The sequence below is a fragment of the Canis aureus genome, chromosome 3 (assembly GCF_053574225.1).
Source record: "Canis aureus isolate CA01 chromosome 3, VMU_Caureus_v.1.0, whole genome shotgun sequence".
NCBI classification, from domain to species: domain Eukaryota; kingdom Metazoa; phylum Chordata; class Mammalia; order Carnivora; family Canidae; genus Canis; species Canis aureus.
Genome location: NC_135613.1, coordinates 11,860,589 through 11,873,677, shown reverse-complemented (window position 1 = coordinate 11,873,677; position 13,089 = coordinate 11,860,589). Strand labels below are relative to the sequence as shown.

The window sequence follows — 13,089 nt, the reverse complement described above, 5'->3', positions numbered from 1 at the left end:
CAAACTATTTTTAAAAAATAGTGGATGACTTCAAGTACATATTATAAAGTCCAATTAATACTGAAGCAATGTAAAAATAAATAAATAAAAAATAAAAAAAAAATACTGAAGCAATGTGGTTAATCACTAATTTCCAAACTCTAATAAAGCTAAGTATCAATATCCATTAAATGCTAAAACTATTAAATGAAGATCAATAGAAAAATTAGTAGCCTATAAATAAGGTTGGGGTGCCTGGGTGGCTTAGTCAGTGAAGGGTCTGCTCAGGTCATGATCCCAGGGTCCTGGGCTGGAGCTCCACCTTAGAGTCCCTGCTCAGTGGGGTGTCTGCTTCTCCCTCTCTCCCCCATCCCTGCTTGTGCTCTCTCATGCTCTCTCTAAAATGAATAAATATTTAAATAAATAAGGTTGACATTTGAATCTGATTAACCTTAATGTCAATGAGAGGGGGCAACTAGTCATTTTGTGCTTCATGATCTGACAAAAAAGAAAGTACATAATATCACTTAAAAAGTTTTCTTGCCAAAGGTAATCAATCCTCTAGATCTAACTACCAATTTATAGGAAAAATGTGGCATGAAGATACAAAGCAAAAGATAAAATAATCAGCCAAATCCAGCATGTGGAGAAGTACAGGACAGTTAGCATGGCACAGAAAAAAAATGTTAGGGCTGTAGAATGGGGTGGGGAACTTCTAATAGACTTCAGAGGCATACTAAGCAAATACAATGTGTCTACCTTATTTGGATCCTTACTTGATCCAACTATAAAAAGGCACTTTGAGACAACCAGGAAAATTTGAACATGGACTAAGTATTGAGGGATAGTAATTTTGCCAGCTGTGATAAAGTCCTTTTCTGTTAAGACAGATTTCACGAATTTGTTTTAAAATCCTCAAAAAAAAAAAAAAAAAAAAAAAAAGGTGTAGGAAGATAAAGCAAGTTAAGCAAAATGTTGATAATTATAGAACCTGGCCAAGGATACATGAGGGGTTGTTAACATGATTTTAATGTGTGCTACTAAGTTTTCCATAAAAAAAAAAATCAAATAGTATTCTGAAGACACCTATATTAACAATATGCAATATAAAATAAGTATATACCATAGCACTCTGAATTTATAATTCTGTAAAGAAAATGAAAGGATGGAGAAAAAAAGAAAGAACAATGTAATATTGCTTAATTTAAGGTAATGCTCAGATTAAATGATTCAAGCAGTAAATCCAACAGTTCCAGGAAGAGATTAATATTACTGGGGTTATCAATTACAGGAATGTTTACTCCAATAAAAATAAATACTAGAATATGTTTGTGCTTCTTTTGAATTTTCTCAACCAGTCTAGTATGCAGACTAATTTTTCAATCCTGAAATTCACTGAAAACAACAGAAATTCTCAAAAGTTGAGACAGTAAAAGCACATCTGTCTTGCCCAAGCAAAATAATTTGGTGTTGAAGGACAAGCTTAAATAGCAAAAAGATGCAGATACACATGCAAATAAAATGTTTATCCACAAAGGTCTATAGAATCATTTTAATAAAAGTAACTTTTCAGCAGAATGTATCTACAAATGTTTTCCTTAATTATATCATGACAAATTTAACCCACGAGTCAACAATGTGGCTGTGATTTTAAATAATAAATAATATTAAATATCCAATTAACAGGCTACACTGATGCTGCTGCACTTGGCACACATAAACACAGAATTCCATCTAGTCGGTCTATAAAGATACTCTGGAAAGGGAAGGAGTTAAGATCTCAAGAAGAGAAAACACTACTCTGGGTACAACCTGTAAATGAGTATGCAACCTATATGTGACCACAAACAGATTAGACTTTTAAATAAAATTTTCACTTGAGTAAAATTAAATGCTAACCTATGCTCATGACTGACAGGTAACTTCTAAATATTGTCATTCATAAAAAACAAAATAATAAGCAAGAACTCATTATAAATTTTGAGGATTATTGCTTTAATTACATGCTCTAAAACATACCTACATACTATAGTTACTATAGGTTGCATGCTTTTAGTTCACTTGATACTTGGCCATTAGGCCAGCTCTAAAAAATGTTTACTATCCACATACAAATTCATTAGGGAATACTGAAATTTTTGTTCAATGGTTAGTTCTGCTCTTAAGATCAGCCTAAAATGACTTTTGTCTTAAAAAAAAAAAAAAAAAAAAAAGGTGGGGAGGCCAATTATCAAATAATTGAGTGTCTCTGTTTTCAATAGTAATTATGGTAAACAAAATTTTTATTCAGGCCTTGCATATCTGTACCATCTATGTATAATAAGTTTTCAGGTTAAACAGGTAACAAAGGACATTTTTAAATAAGGCCTAATGTTACCAGTTTAATTAATAAATGTTATTTTTTAGAAGATAAAAATTAGCAAAAAAAAAAAAACTTCATGCTTTAAAAACTTTGTAAGTATATACTTTTCCAAAAAATGATAATCAATATTTAAAATTTAAAATATTGAAACTAAAAATGTCCTACTTCTTTTATCTTAGAAAGCAAAAATACACTAAATATCAATGTTGTTCTTTCCTTTTCAAATCAATTTAAATATGGAAAAGTATTTAAACATGGAAAATAAGATTTTGGTTGAGCTTATAATCAATATTTTCATTTCTAAAAATGTGAGAATGTAAGGAATTAACTGGTTTCCTATACCCAAGCTATAGCAGTACAATTATAATGAGTTCAACTGGAAATAAAAAATGAAGTTTACATATTTTTATTTTTTTTAAAGATTTTATTTATTTATTTGACAGAGAGGAAGAGAAATCACAAGCAAGGGTAGCAAGAGGGAGAAGGAGACTCCTCACTGAGCAGGGAGCCTGATACAGGGCTCAATCCCAGCACCCTGGGATCATTACTGGAGCCAAGACAGACACTTAATCAAATAAACCACCCAGGTGCCCAGGTTTGCATTTGCATACTTTTAAAGACCGGTTATAGAAAAAAAAAAAAAAAAGACCAGTTATATTCTCATCAAAAATAAATAACAAAAGCATCAATTAACCTTTTTCCCCAACTCTCCCTAATATGCTGAATTTGCTTCTTTCATTCCACTCCTGTGGCTCAGTGGCTAAGTGTCTGCCTTTGGCTCTGGTCGTGATCCCGGGGTACCAGGACTGAGTCCCACACCTGACTCCTTCCAGGGAGCCTGCTTTTCCCTCTGCCTAGGTCTCTCTTTCTCTCATGAATAAATGAATAAAATATTTTTTTTTAATTTCATACGAATTTCTTTAAACAAAATAACTATTCTAAAGATGAAGACCACAATTCAATCTTTAATTTATTCCAGAAAAGAATCTTTGATGCATTTAAATATTTAAGTAACATTAAGCTAATATATAGAAGCCTCACTAAAATATAAAACTTTTCTTAGGGAGGACAAAAATTAACACTGACGAAAGTAAACTTGTAAGACCTACTTCTTATCAAAGTTTTTTAGAAAACACATTTGTAAAGTTGAAATTTTCTGGCTATTAAAAAATCCATTTTATTTTTTATTTTTTCCTTTAAAGATTCCATTTATTTATTCACAAGAGACACACAGAGAGAGAGAGAGGCAGAGACACAGGCAGAGGGAGAAGCAGGCTCCACACAGGGAGCCTGACCCGGGACTCGATCCCAGGTCTCCAAGATCATGCCCTGGGCCAAAGGTGGCGCTAAACTGCTGAGCCACCTGGGCTGCCCTAAAAAATCCATTTTAAAAAACACCACAATTAAGTTAAAAATCTCAAGATCTACAAAAAATATTTTTTTTAAAGAAAAGTAACTCTGATACACAAACCACCTCTCACCTTACGGTCTTCTTGCCATCCATTTTTGGACAGCATTTTTCCTCCCCTTTTTCTCAAAGAGAAGTTCCTATAAGTCATTGGTACCTGTCATCCACATCCAGTTCATTTCAAACCTTCAAGTCCTATCTCACCTATAGAGCAAATTTGAATCCAAAAAATCAGATACAGCAACTGATTCCAAAAGTCAAGTTAAATATCAAAATATATTCTAATATACACCAGGATGCTATATATTCCAACAAGAGATTGATTAGTGTTAAAAAACAAACAAACTAACAAACAAAACAAAACAACTAAGCATTCAATACTTATTTCAGGTGCTTAAAGTAAAGTTTTAATACCAGTGTCTGGAACTAGGCTTTCAAACTTCACATTCAAATGAACTAGTTAAAATAAGCAACAATAAACTGTGTCATTGTATTAGACCAAACCAATCAAGGCATATTAAGTGCAAAATGTTTTTCCAAGAATAGTTTTTAATTCTCTCCTGGTAATCTTGTATAAATTTTCTGTCAGACTTCTATCACTATACAATTAGAACTGCTTTCACAAAGTCACCAGTAAGAAATTACATTTCTTTGGAAATCTACCTCCAGGCCCTCACACCCACCCTGGCAAGAACTCAATCTACCCCTACTCCTCCCCTCCCTTAAGTATTCAGTTTCTTTCCCGAAGTAGAAATTCCATAAATATTATAATATTAAGGACTAAATTTTAATGAATACAAATCAGAGGAAATGAAGGAACATTAACTCCCATTCAAACCTTCCTTTAAAAAAATGTTTCCAAGTTCTATTTTTAACTTCCCCCATGATTCTCTTTTAAAAAGACGAACACAAAATCTCTCTGCTAATGACTTTATTCATGAATCTATAATGGAACTCAAAATAGCAAAGAACATGAAAGAAATTCAGATTAATATTTATCAACCAAATACATCAGAGAATACATCTATTTTTTATATAACTAACAAGTATGTCTAAAATACATATGTGAGAATATAAACATTCTCCACTTTGTGGAATTGCAGAGTAATGACGATCTGCTTAATACAGTTTGCCAGAAAAGCTCATTTACACTGTCAAATACTCGAACTCTCAAGAAACCAAACAAAACTGATAAAATAGCTATCTCATGGTCAATCTTTTGGTAAAGTGCCACTTTCAAAGAAATAAGATTTAAAAATTTTAGGTGCTGAACCATCATTCCAGAAGTGTTAAAATTTTTTTCAGGATTCACTATGTTCATTACATTCATATGTCCCCAATATGAGTCCATACACAATATTTTACAATCTAAAAACATTAGCTTCAGAGATCATCTCCTGGAAGTTAAAAATTACTACACTGTTGTAAAAGAAAGTTTTTCATGATACAGGTGTGTATTAGACACAGTGATTTTTTTCATTATTTTAAACATGATTCTTTGGTTTGAAGCTATCCTGATATCCTTTCTGGCTGGATGGTTGTGGTCATTAATATACACATAAAACAACTACACAAGTAAATTGGGTCAGTGGCCTAAGGGCAAGGAATGGCACATATTGAGCATCTGGCAAAAGGAGTTCCCCAAATTCGTAACTGACGTGGTCAGTATTAAAATCCGTGGCTCACCTTTCATCAAAGCCTCTCTCAATTTATTAACAGCATGAGCCACTGAGGAAATTAGTTGGGAAAAAAATCTAATCTGAATGAAGGCACATGGGTGCGAATCTTAAAACAGATAAAAAAGACCAAGTAAACTGCTTAAGTATGGGTGTGTCCATCCCAACATATATGCACATGTCATATTTGAGGTTGAATATCACCACTGCATAGATTGCACCACATGGAAAACTATGGGCGTATATATGAGATCAGAACTAGCTGGCGGTTTTCCAGAAATAATAAGACTTTCCATGATGCAGAAGTTGGCCTTTCCCCCACATGAAAGGTTTTAAATAGCAAAGGACTGAAATAACAATGGAAACTGTAAGCCACAAAGTCAAATCTCAGAAAAGACAAGTTCTATGTCATAGCTGAAGGCTGCCAATGATTTCTTCTCTCTCTCCTTGAATAATTACATGCAAATGCCTTTTAGCAATGGCAGCATTCAAATCCCACAAAAAGTCAAGTAGGGCCCCCTTAAGGAGCACCTCCATTGGTACAAACTGTAAAACCTGCTGGGGTGCATCAGATTTAAGCAAAGAGCTCAATAATTCATTCACATTCTGCAGATACTGGAAAACTGGATTTGGAAGGTCCTGATAACCGACACACAGCAGGACTGCACAGGTCTTCAGGGGCTCAGAAGAAGTAGGACAAGAAAATGTGATGAATCTAAAACAGCTGTGGAGTACAAAGATCAAACCAGCCATAAATCTTGTAAAACAAGAAAGTACAGGCAAAATCATAACATCTCCTGTATGAAGCTGCTGCAGTGAATGTAGAAGACAGTCCAAAAACAGTTGCTGGTAAATCGGGTCTCCATCATGAAGCAACGAACAGCTGAAAGTCATGAGTTCAGCCGATTCCAGGAGTTGAACTTCCAGTGGTATATGCGTTTTGATATCACGGAGAGTTGGAAAGCCCACAAGCAGGCACTTTATCTGGTTGCTGGGTTCTACGACCTGATCATCCTGAAGGCACGTGGTAAGGCTAAACAACTCAGAAAATATCAGGTCTTCCGTAAAAATGTGACAAGGACAATAATACTGCTGTTTGGGCCAGAACTTTGAATCCAAATTCAAGGCTCCTCCTAAAGACTTTTCAATCGCTTCATTAAGAGCCTTTAAAATTTCACCATCACAGAAAGGAGAACACTTTACCTTTGGGAGTTTCTTTCCCTCTAAAATATGCCATAAATGACACTCAAGATTGGAAGCTGTCCCTTCTAAGACAGAACTTTGTCCAGAATGATACACAGCATGTTCTTCCGCCCAACTATTAAAGTATCCTTTGGCCACCTTATCTTTCCATGAAAGGGATTCCAGCATTTTCCTTTCATTATAGGTTTTAAAATATCTGTTCCTCTGTCCAAACCATTTTGTATTTGTACTACAACCAATATTAGATTTTTTCACTAGCCAATTATTTCTGGAAAGGGGCTTCAACTGAAACTTTTGCATGAAATATTGAACAGCACAGTCCCTTAAATTATTCAGCTTTGTTTGTTCTCCTTTTCCCATGCACTGAAACAGACGAATGTTCTCAGAAATAGTCTCGAGCTGGTATTTATGAAAGAACATACAACATTCTTCATGCCTTTTAAGAAAAGATTCAGGGATCACATGATGGGGAAAGAGGGCTTTCTGGGTCATTTCTGTTCCAAAATTTAGCACCATCTTAGATAACAGAGGATAGATTGCCTCTTTTCCCTTATAGCGAAGACAAACCACATAGACTTCTGAGTTCCCTGCCTTGCTAGTAGCAGGTTTAAAAACATGGACTTGGTCAAAGGAACAGTTTAGCAGGTACATCAGGTTTATGGAACAATGTTCAAACAAAGTAAACATCTTCAGAACAAAAGAGCCACCACTTCCAAGAGTCATCAGAGCAGTGACAACTTCACAGTAATGCAAAGAAGAGACTAAAGCTTCTTGTTCACCTGGGTTTCCTTGGCAATCAAAACTCCCATCTGCGGTGATCAAGTGAATGGTAGCCATGTTGCTTACGAAATTCTGAAGTCCAGTCAGATATTTCAAGGTCATGATATCACCAGTGTTATCTGGACCAAAGTACCACCAATGCAAGGTATTTGCAATAAGTCGGTCATCCATAATCATCATAAGATTGTCATTTGCTTCGTGGTATGGATTCAAAGTATTAGCTACCCAACTCCAATCACAGGGGAATCGATGGGATTTTAAATAGTGATTGAGACTAGCTATAAAAGCTCCAGGAGCTTCACAAAGGTGTAGAGAATTCAGTTTTCCATCCTGAAAAGCTTCCTGTGGAATAAGTGGAAAACTGCACAAAATTTCATGAAATTTACACCATGCTTGAGTACAAAGTTCAGCGTTCACAGATTTTTTCACATGAGAAATTATTTTTCCAGCTTTATTAGTGAAAGCAGTGTGTTCATGCCACTCATCCAATTTCTTATCACTCAGTAGGTTTTTTACTTCATTTAGGGAGTTCTTCAAATCAAGCAATGTATTAAATTCCGTGTGGTCACAAGTAAAAATCTCACTGGGATCTGGTAACTGCCACTCATTATTAAGTGGCTTGCCATAAGAAAAGTTCTTGGCAAAGAGTTCAAAAATGTCAGCAAGAACATCTGGGCTGAATGTCTCAGGACTTGAACCCAGTGGTGGCTTTCTGCACTTACTCATTTTCAAATTAAATTAAAAATCTAGAAAAAGAAAACACATAATTAAATGAATCAAATTTATTAGTGAATGAAATCTCATCCACAGCAAATCCCATCACACTTATGACAAACCACATAAAATGGAAAGGCTAATGTCAGCACATTCTGTTACATAATGAGGCAATTTGGAATAAAGAAAGAGTAAAGGCTTTTACATCCAACAGACTTGAGCTCAAATCCAGTTAAAACGTGGCCTTGGGCAAATTACATCTTTAAGCCTGTTTCTTATTTAAAAGTTAGGATATCATATTTTTGGATGAGGAATAAACATGCTAGCATATAAAAAGCATACACCAATGAATATTCATCAGTGATGGCAGCTCATGTTACCATAGTAATCCATCTAGCTCCTCCCCAAAATTTTCCTCCACCCATGGCTGAGACACCACCCACATGGCCCCAAAAGCACTCCCAGGCTAAGATTCATCCCTTGACCTTTGATCAAGCTTTAACAAATGACTTTTAGCTTTTTTTAGGTCCCTCCAAATCTCACCTCCTTCCAGAAGACTCTACACCTGAACCCAGTACTGGTATTGCTACCAGGCCTCTCAGCCACCACATACTTATTCACTAACAAGGACTGCCAAATACGCCCTCTGTCCAGATCTCTCACTCTTGCTAAGACAGGTACTTTGGTGGTACCCAATCACCTTTACAGGCCACAAACTAACACTCTCATCACCATACTGCTTGTTACCTGTTGTGTACTTGACTGGTCAGCCTCTGTTCAGCTCAATGCTGAAACTGAACTATAATGTTCAACCTGGCATGTCTCTGAACAAAATCCCTGTCTCATCTGCTCCGATAGCTCCATGCCTCCACTATAAAATATTACATCTTCTTGCCACTAAAACATGTCACACTTTGATAAAGGATCTTCAAATTGAAGAAATATCCTCACCGAATATACAAATTATAAACAGTCACCCTACATTCTGTGTTTTAACACCGTCTAAGAAACCAAAAACATCTGTCCACTAGAGATGGAAAGAGATATAATGGAAAGAAGCATGGCTTAATGGCACAGTGTTGGCCTGAGTTAAAATTCCAGCAGATAGAGCTCTAAGTATTACCTAGGACTTGTTGGCTCAATGTTAATTAATAGGTGCTTTAGTTCAAAAGTTCCACGTTTACTCAGCATATTCAATGCTACACCAGTTTTTCAAAAAGTATCTAAATTGTCAAACACAAAAAACCGACAAAAAAACCACCAACCCACAAAAAGCCAATGTGTGATTAAGATGAGAAATAAAGTGAGCTAATGCCACAAAAAATACAATAATATATAGAAGGCTGTATTCTATTACCATTTGTTTTGTACTATATTTTAGCACACTTTTCTCATCCTCTTCTATTTTGTTTAAAGTATTTACAACCCTGTGTACTCCACTAGCCTATAAGCTTCTTGAGGTAACAAGTATCTTCTTAGTCATTTTTGTTTGCCACAACGTATTTACAATACACATAAATTATCAGTTAGTAGTCACACTTGCCCATCAATACCTTGTCCATATATATATATATATATATATTTTTTTTTTTTTTACTGTTAGAAGCTATATTCAGACAGATTTCTGAAAGACAAAAATGAGGCATTGTCACATTCACTAAAACCCTAAATAAAATCAAATGAAAGTTTATTACAAGTTATTCTGTCTTAATTCACACTGTGCTTACTGGAAACTATGACCATGTTTAGATCGCAACTATATTCTATTTTGGAAAAAGTCTGATTTTAGTCTAACTTCACATACTAATTAATGGCTGTAGGTAAGCTCTGAAATCTTGCCTAAGCTAATAGATAATTATCTTTACATGAGAAAAACTAAAATGATTCAATGATTTAAATCATTGATTTGAATCATTTGAATCATTTGAATCTTGATTTGTGTACCACAAATGTATTTTATGTATTTATATATAAATTATGTATTACATATATCTTATGTGTTTATATATCTTATGTATTTATATATAAACTATAAATATTGAACATGTATATATTGAATAATGTTCAGGTCTACAATCCCACCTTTCTTTCCTCCTATCAAATTCCCAGGCTCAAGCCACTCGCTCACCCACCTCCACCTACCAGCCTCCTACAGACACTGTCAATTTTCTGCGGGGCTATTGCCAGAGCCTTCTAACTGGTCTCTTCTATCTTTGTCTCCCCTGGCTCCCCATTTCACTCAAAGTAAAGGCCACAGTCCTTACAATAACCTCCAAGGACCTTGAAGATTTCTGCCCTCCAGCCCCAACCCATCTCTAAACTAATTGTCTATTGTTCCTCATATTCTTTCTGTTCCAGCCACACAAGCTTTCTTGCTGTTCACTGAAGCACCAGGTACACTGCAACCTGTAAGCCTGTGCACTGGGCAACCCCTCTGCCTGGAACACTCTTCCTTCAGACGACCTGCACAGCTCACTCCCTCACCTCCTTCAAGTATTTACTCACATGCAATTTCTCTACGAAACCTACCCCAACATCCTAATTGCATTTTGCAATACCAATGGTAAAGGGAAGGACCTTGCTGTACTTCTTTTTTCCCCATGACACTCTTTTTTTTCCTTCTAACATATAGTTCGTTTGCTTATTATGTTTATTACTGTCTTCTCCCAAAAAATAGAATCTAAGCTCCACAGGGCAAAGATCTTGGTTTTGTTGATTCATTTATCACACCGAGGTTATAACAGTGCTTAGGACACAATAAACAGTGAATATTTAACGAATAAATGTTAGTACAAACGGCACTCATCAGATTAGGTTCTGAATGAGTCATGATAATGCACTTCAACCTCACTCCGGCATGACCAATGCAATAGCCAAAAATTAAAAAAAAAAAAAAAAAACACGTGGTTTATAGAGAAAAAAGTTTCCCGTGGGTTCCTCTGCGCCTTTCACTGAGCACGCCATCGAGCTCTGAGGCATCACAGCTCCGCTAGGAGGGTCAGCAGTAACACTCCTATTTTGCAGTCAAGTAGGAAGTCATGCAGCCCGAAGCCTCGAAGGAAATACCTGCAAAATCGTCGGCCTGACACGAAACGCACGAGACCTCATCCGCTGTGCTCTCTCCAATTAACGTCGACTAAGGAGTTTTAGAAGTTACCTCCCGCAGCTCGGCTCCCAGCGACTCCGGCAATCACAGCCCGAGTGTCACCTAGCGCCTTCGCTACTTCGGGCCGGGGCGCCCAAGACCCCGTTTCACCGGACGGAAGGGAGTCCCAAGCTCCATTCGGACGAGCGGCCCGACCCCGGGACGAGCCCCCGGCCCACGCCCCGCCCCCGCTCCGGACCGGCCTCGGAACCCGGGCCTGAGGACCTCCGCTCACGCCCACCTCACCTCGCCCCCCGCCCCGCCCCGCCCCGGGGGAGAAGTAGCGCCTCCCTCCTCTCCTCACTCGAGGGAACCCTCCTCCGCTTCCGCTCCCGGGGCCGCTTCCCGGAACGGCCGCTGCTCGGGGCGTGCGGCGCCGGCGCCCCCGGCCGCAGCGGAGGTAGGCGGCGCCCCGAAAGGCCGGGAAACTGGCCCGGACGCGCCCTCGCGACCCCGGCAGCGGGAACCCACCTCCAGGCAGCGCCGCCGCCCGACGCCGGCCGCCCGCGGCCCGAGGGCCCCGACACACACATTGCGCACGCGCCTCGAGGCCGGGCTGGCGTCACGCGTCAACGTCACGCACGCCGGGACTCTCGTAGCGCCCAAGCCCTCGCTCGCTGGGTTTCGCTTCTCCTTCTCCGCGGGGTCCCGGGGACGCCAGCCGCCTTGCCCACGGCTCCCATGGCAACGGAAGCCGCTCGCGGAGGTGGGGCGTCCTTTGGCCCCGCCCCGGCGGAGAGGGGGGGGCGGGGGGACGGGGGGGACGGGCGGGGCCAACCTGTCCCGGACACGCTGCCTCCGCCCACCCGCCCAGGGCGGGGAAGCTTTCTAACCTCGTCCGGCAAAAGTTGGTTCCTAACTCAGGCTGAGTTAAAACTCGTGCTCTAAAAACAATATGAGGTTAAATATGATATATAATATCACATAAAATCATATCAAATATGATATATAATATTTATAATATTGATATGCTATAAATAATAGTATATTGATATATTTTATATATCGATTATATATTACATATTACTATAAATAATAGTATATTGATATATTTTATATATCGATTATATATTACATATTACTATAAATAATAGTATATTGATATATTTTATATATCGATCATATATTACATATTACTATAAATAATAGTATATTGATATATTTTATATATCGATCATATATTACATATTACTATAAATAATAGTATATTGATATATTTTATATATTGATTATATGTTACATATTATTATATATTATATATATATTTTTTTTTTAGGGGCACCTGGGTGGGTCAGGTTGAGCGTCTGCCTTTGGCTCAGGTCGTGATCCCGGGGTCCTGGGATCCAGTCCCTCATCAGGCTCCCTGCGTGGAGCCTGCTTCTCCCTCTGCCTGTGTCTCTGCCTCTCTGTGTCTCTCATGAATAAATAAACAAAATCTTTAAAAATAAATAAATAAAAATAAAAATACATTATTTTACAAGTCCTTCAGGATATGCATCGATCAAAGGGAAAAAATTGTCTTTCCAAAAAATGGTGCTGGGTCATTTGGATATTCGTATAGAAAAAAATTTTATGTGGACTCTTACCTCACATAAAAAAAATAACATTTCATTTGGGTTGCCAATCTATATTTTAAAAAGACAAACAACTCTTTTAGCAGAAAACATCTTTGTGACCTTGAAATAGGTAAAAAGTTTACAACAAAGCAGAAAAAGCACTAATCATAAAGAGTAAGTATATAAATTGAACCATATTAAAATTAAGAATGTCTATTCACCATAAGACACCATTGAGAATGAAAAGACAACCTACAGAGTGGGAG

The 13,089-nt window shown here is 37.6% G+C and overlaps 2 protein-coding genes across 2 annotated transcripts in view; both read right to left on the bottom strand.

Moving 5' to 3' along the window:
• HYDIN (HYDIN axonemal central pair apparatus protein) overlaps positions 1 to 11,959 on the bottom strand; it is a 384,136-nt gene extending 372,177 nt beyond the window's left edge. The window contains exon 1 of the mRNA XM_077889901.1: positions 11,739 to 11,959. The gene's annotated coding sequence lies outside the window, so the exon portion shown is untranslated. The remainder of the gene's footprint in view (positions 1 to 11,738) is intronic.
• CMTR2 (cap methyltransferase 2) lies at positions 4,664 to 8,188 on the bottom strand. The gene has a single exon (XM_077889933.1). The coding sequence runs from the start codon at positions 8,132 to 8,134 to the stop codon at positions 5,834 to 5,836; it is 2,301 nt and encodes a 766-aa protein (XP_077746059.1). The 5' UTR covers positions 8,135 to 8,188; the 3' UTR covers positions 4,664 to 5,833.
• Positions 11,960 to 13,089: the final 1,130 nt, after the last annotated feature.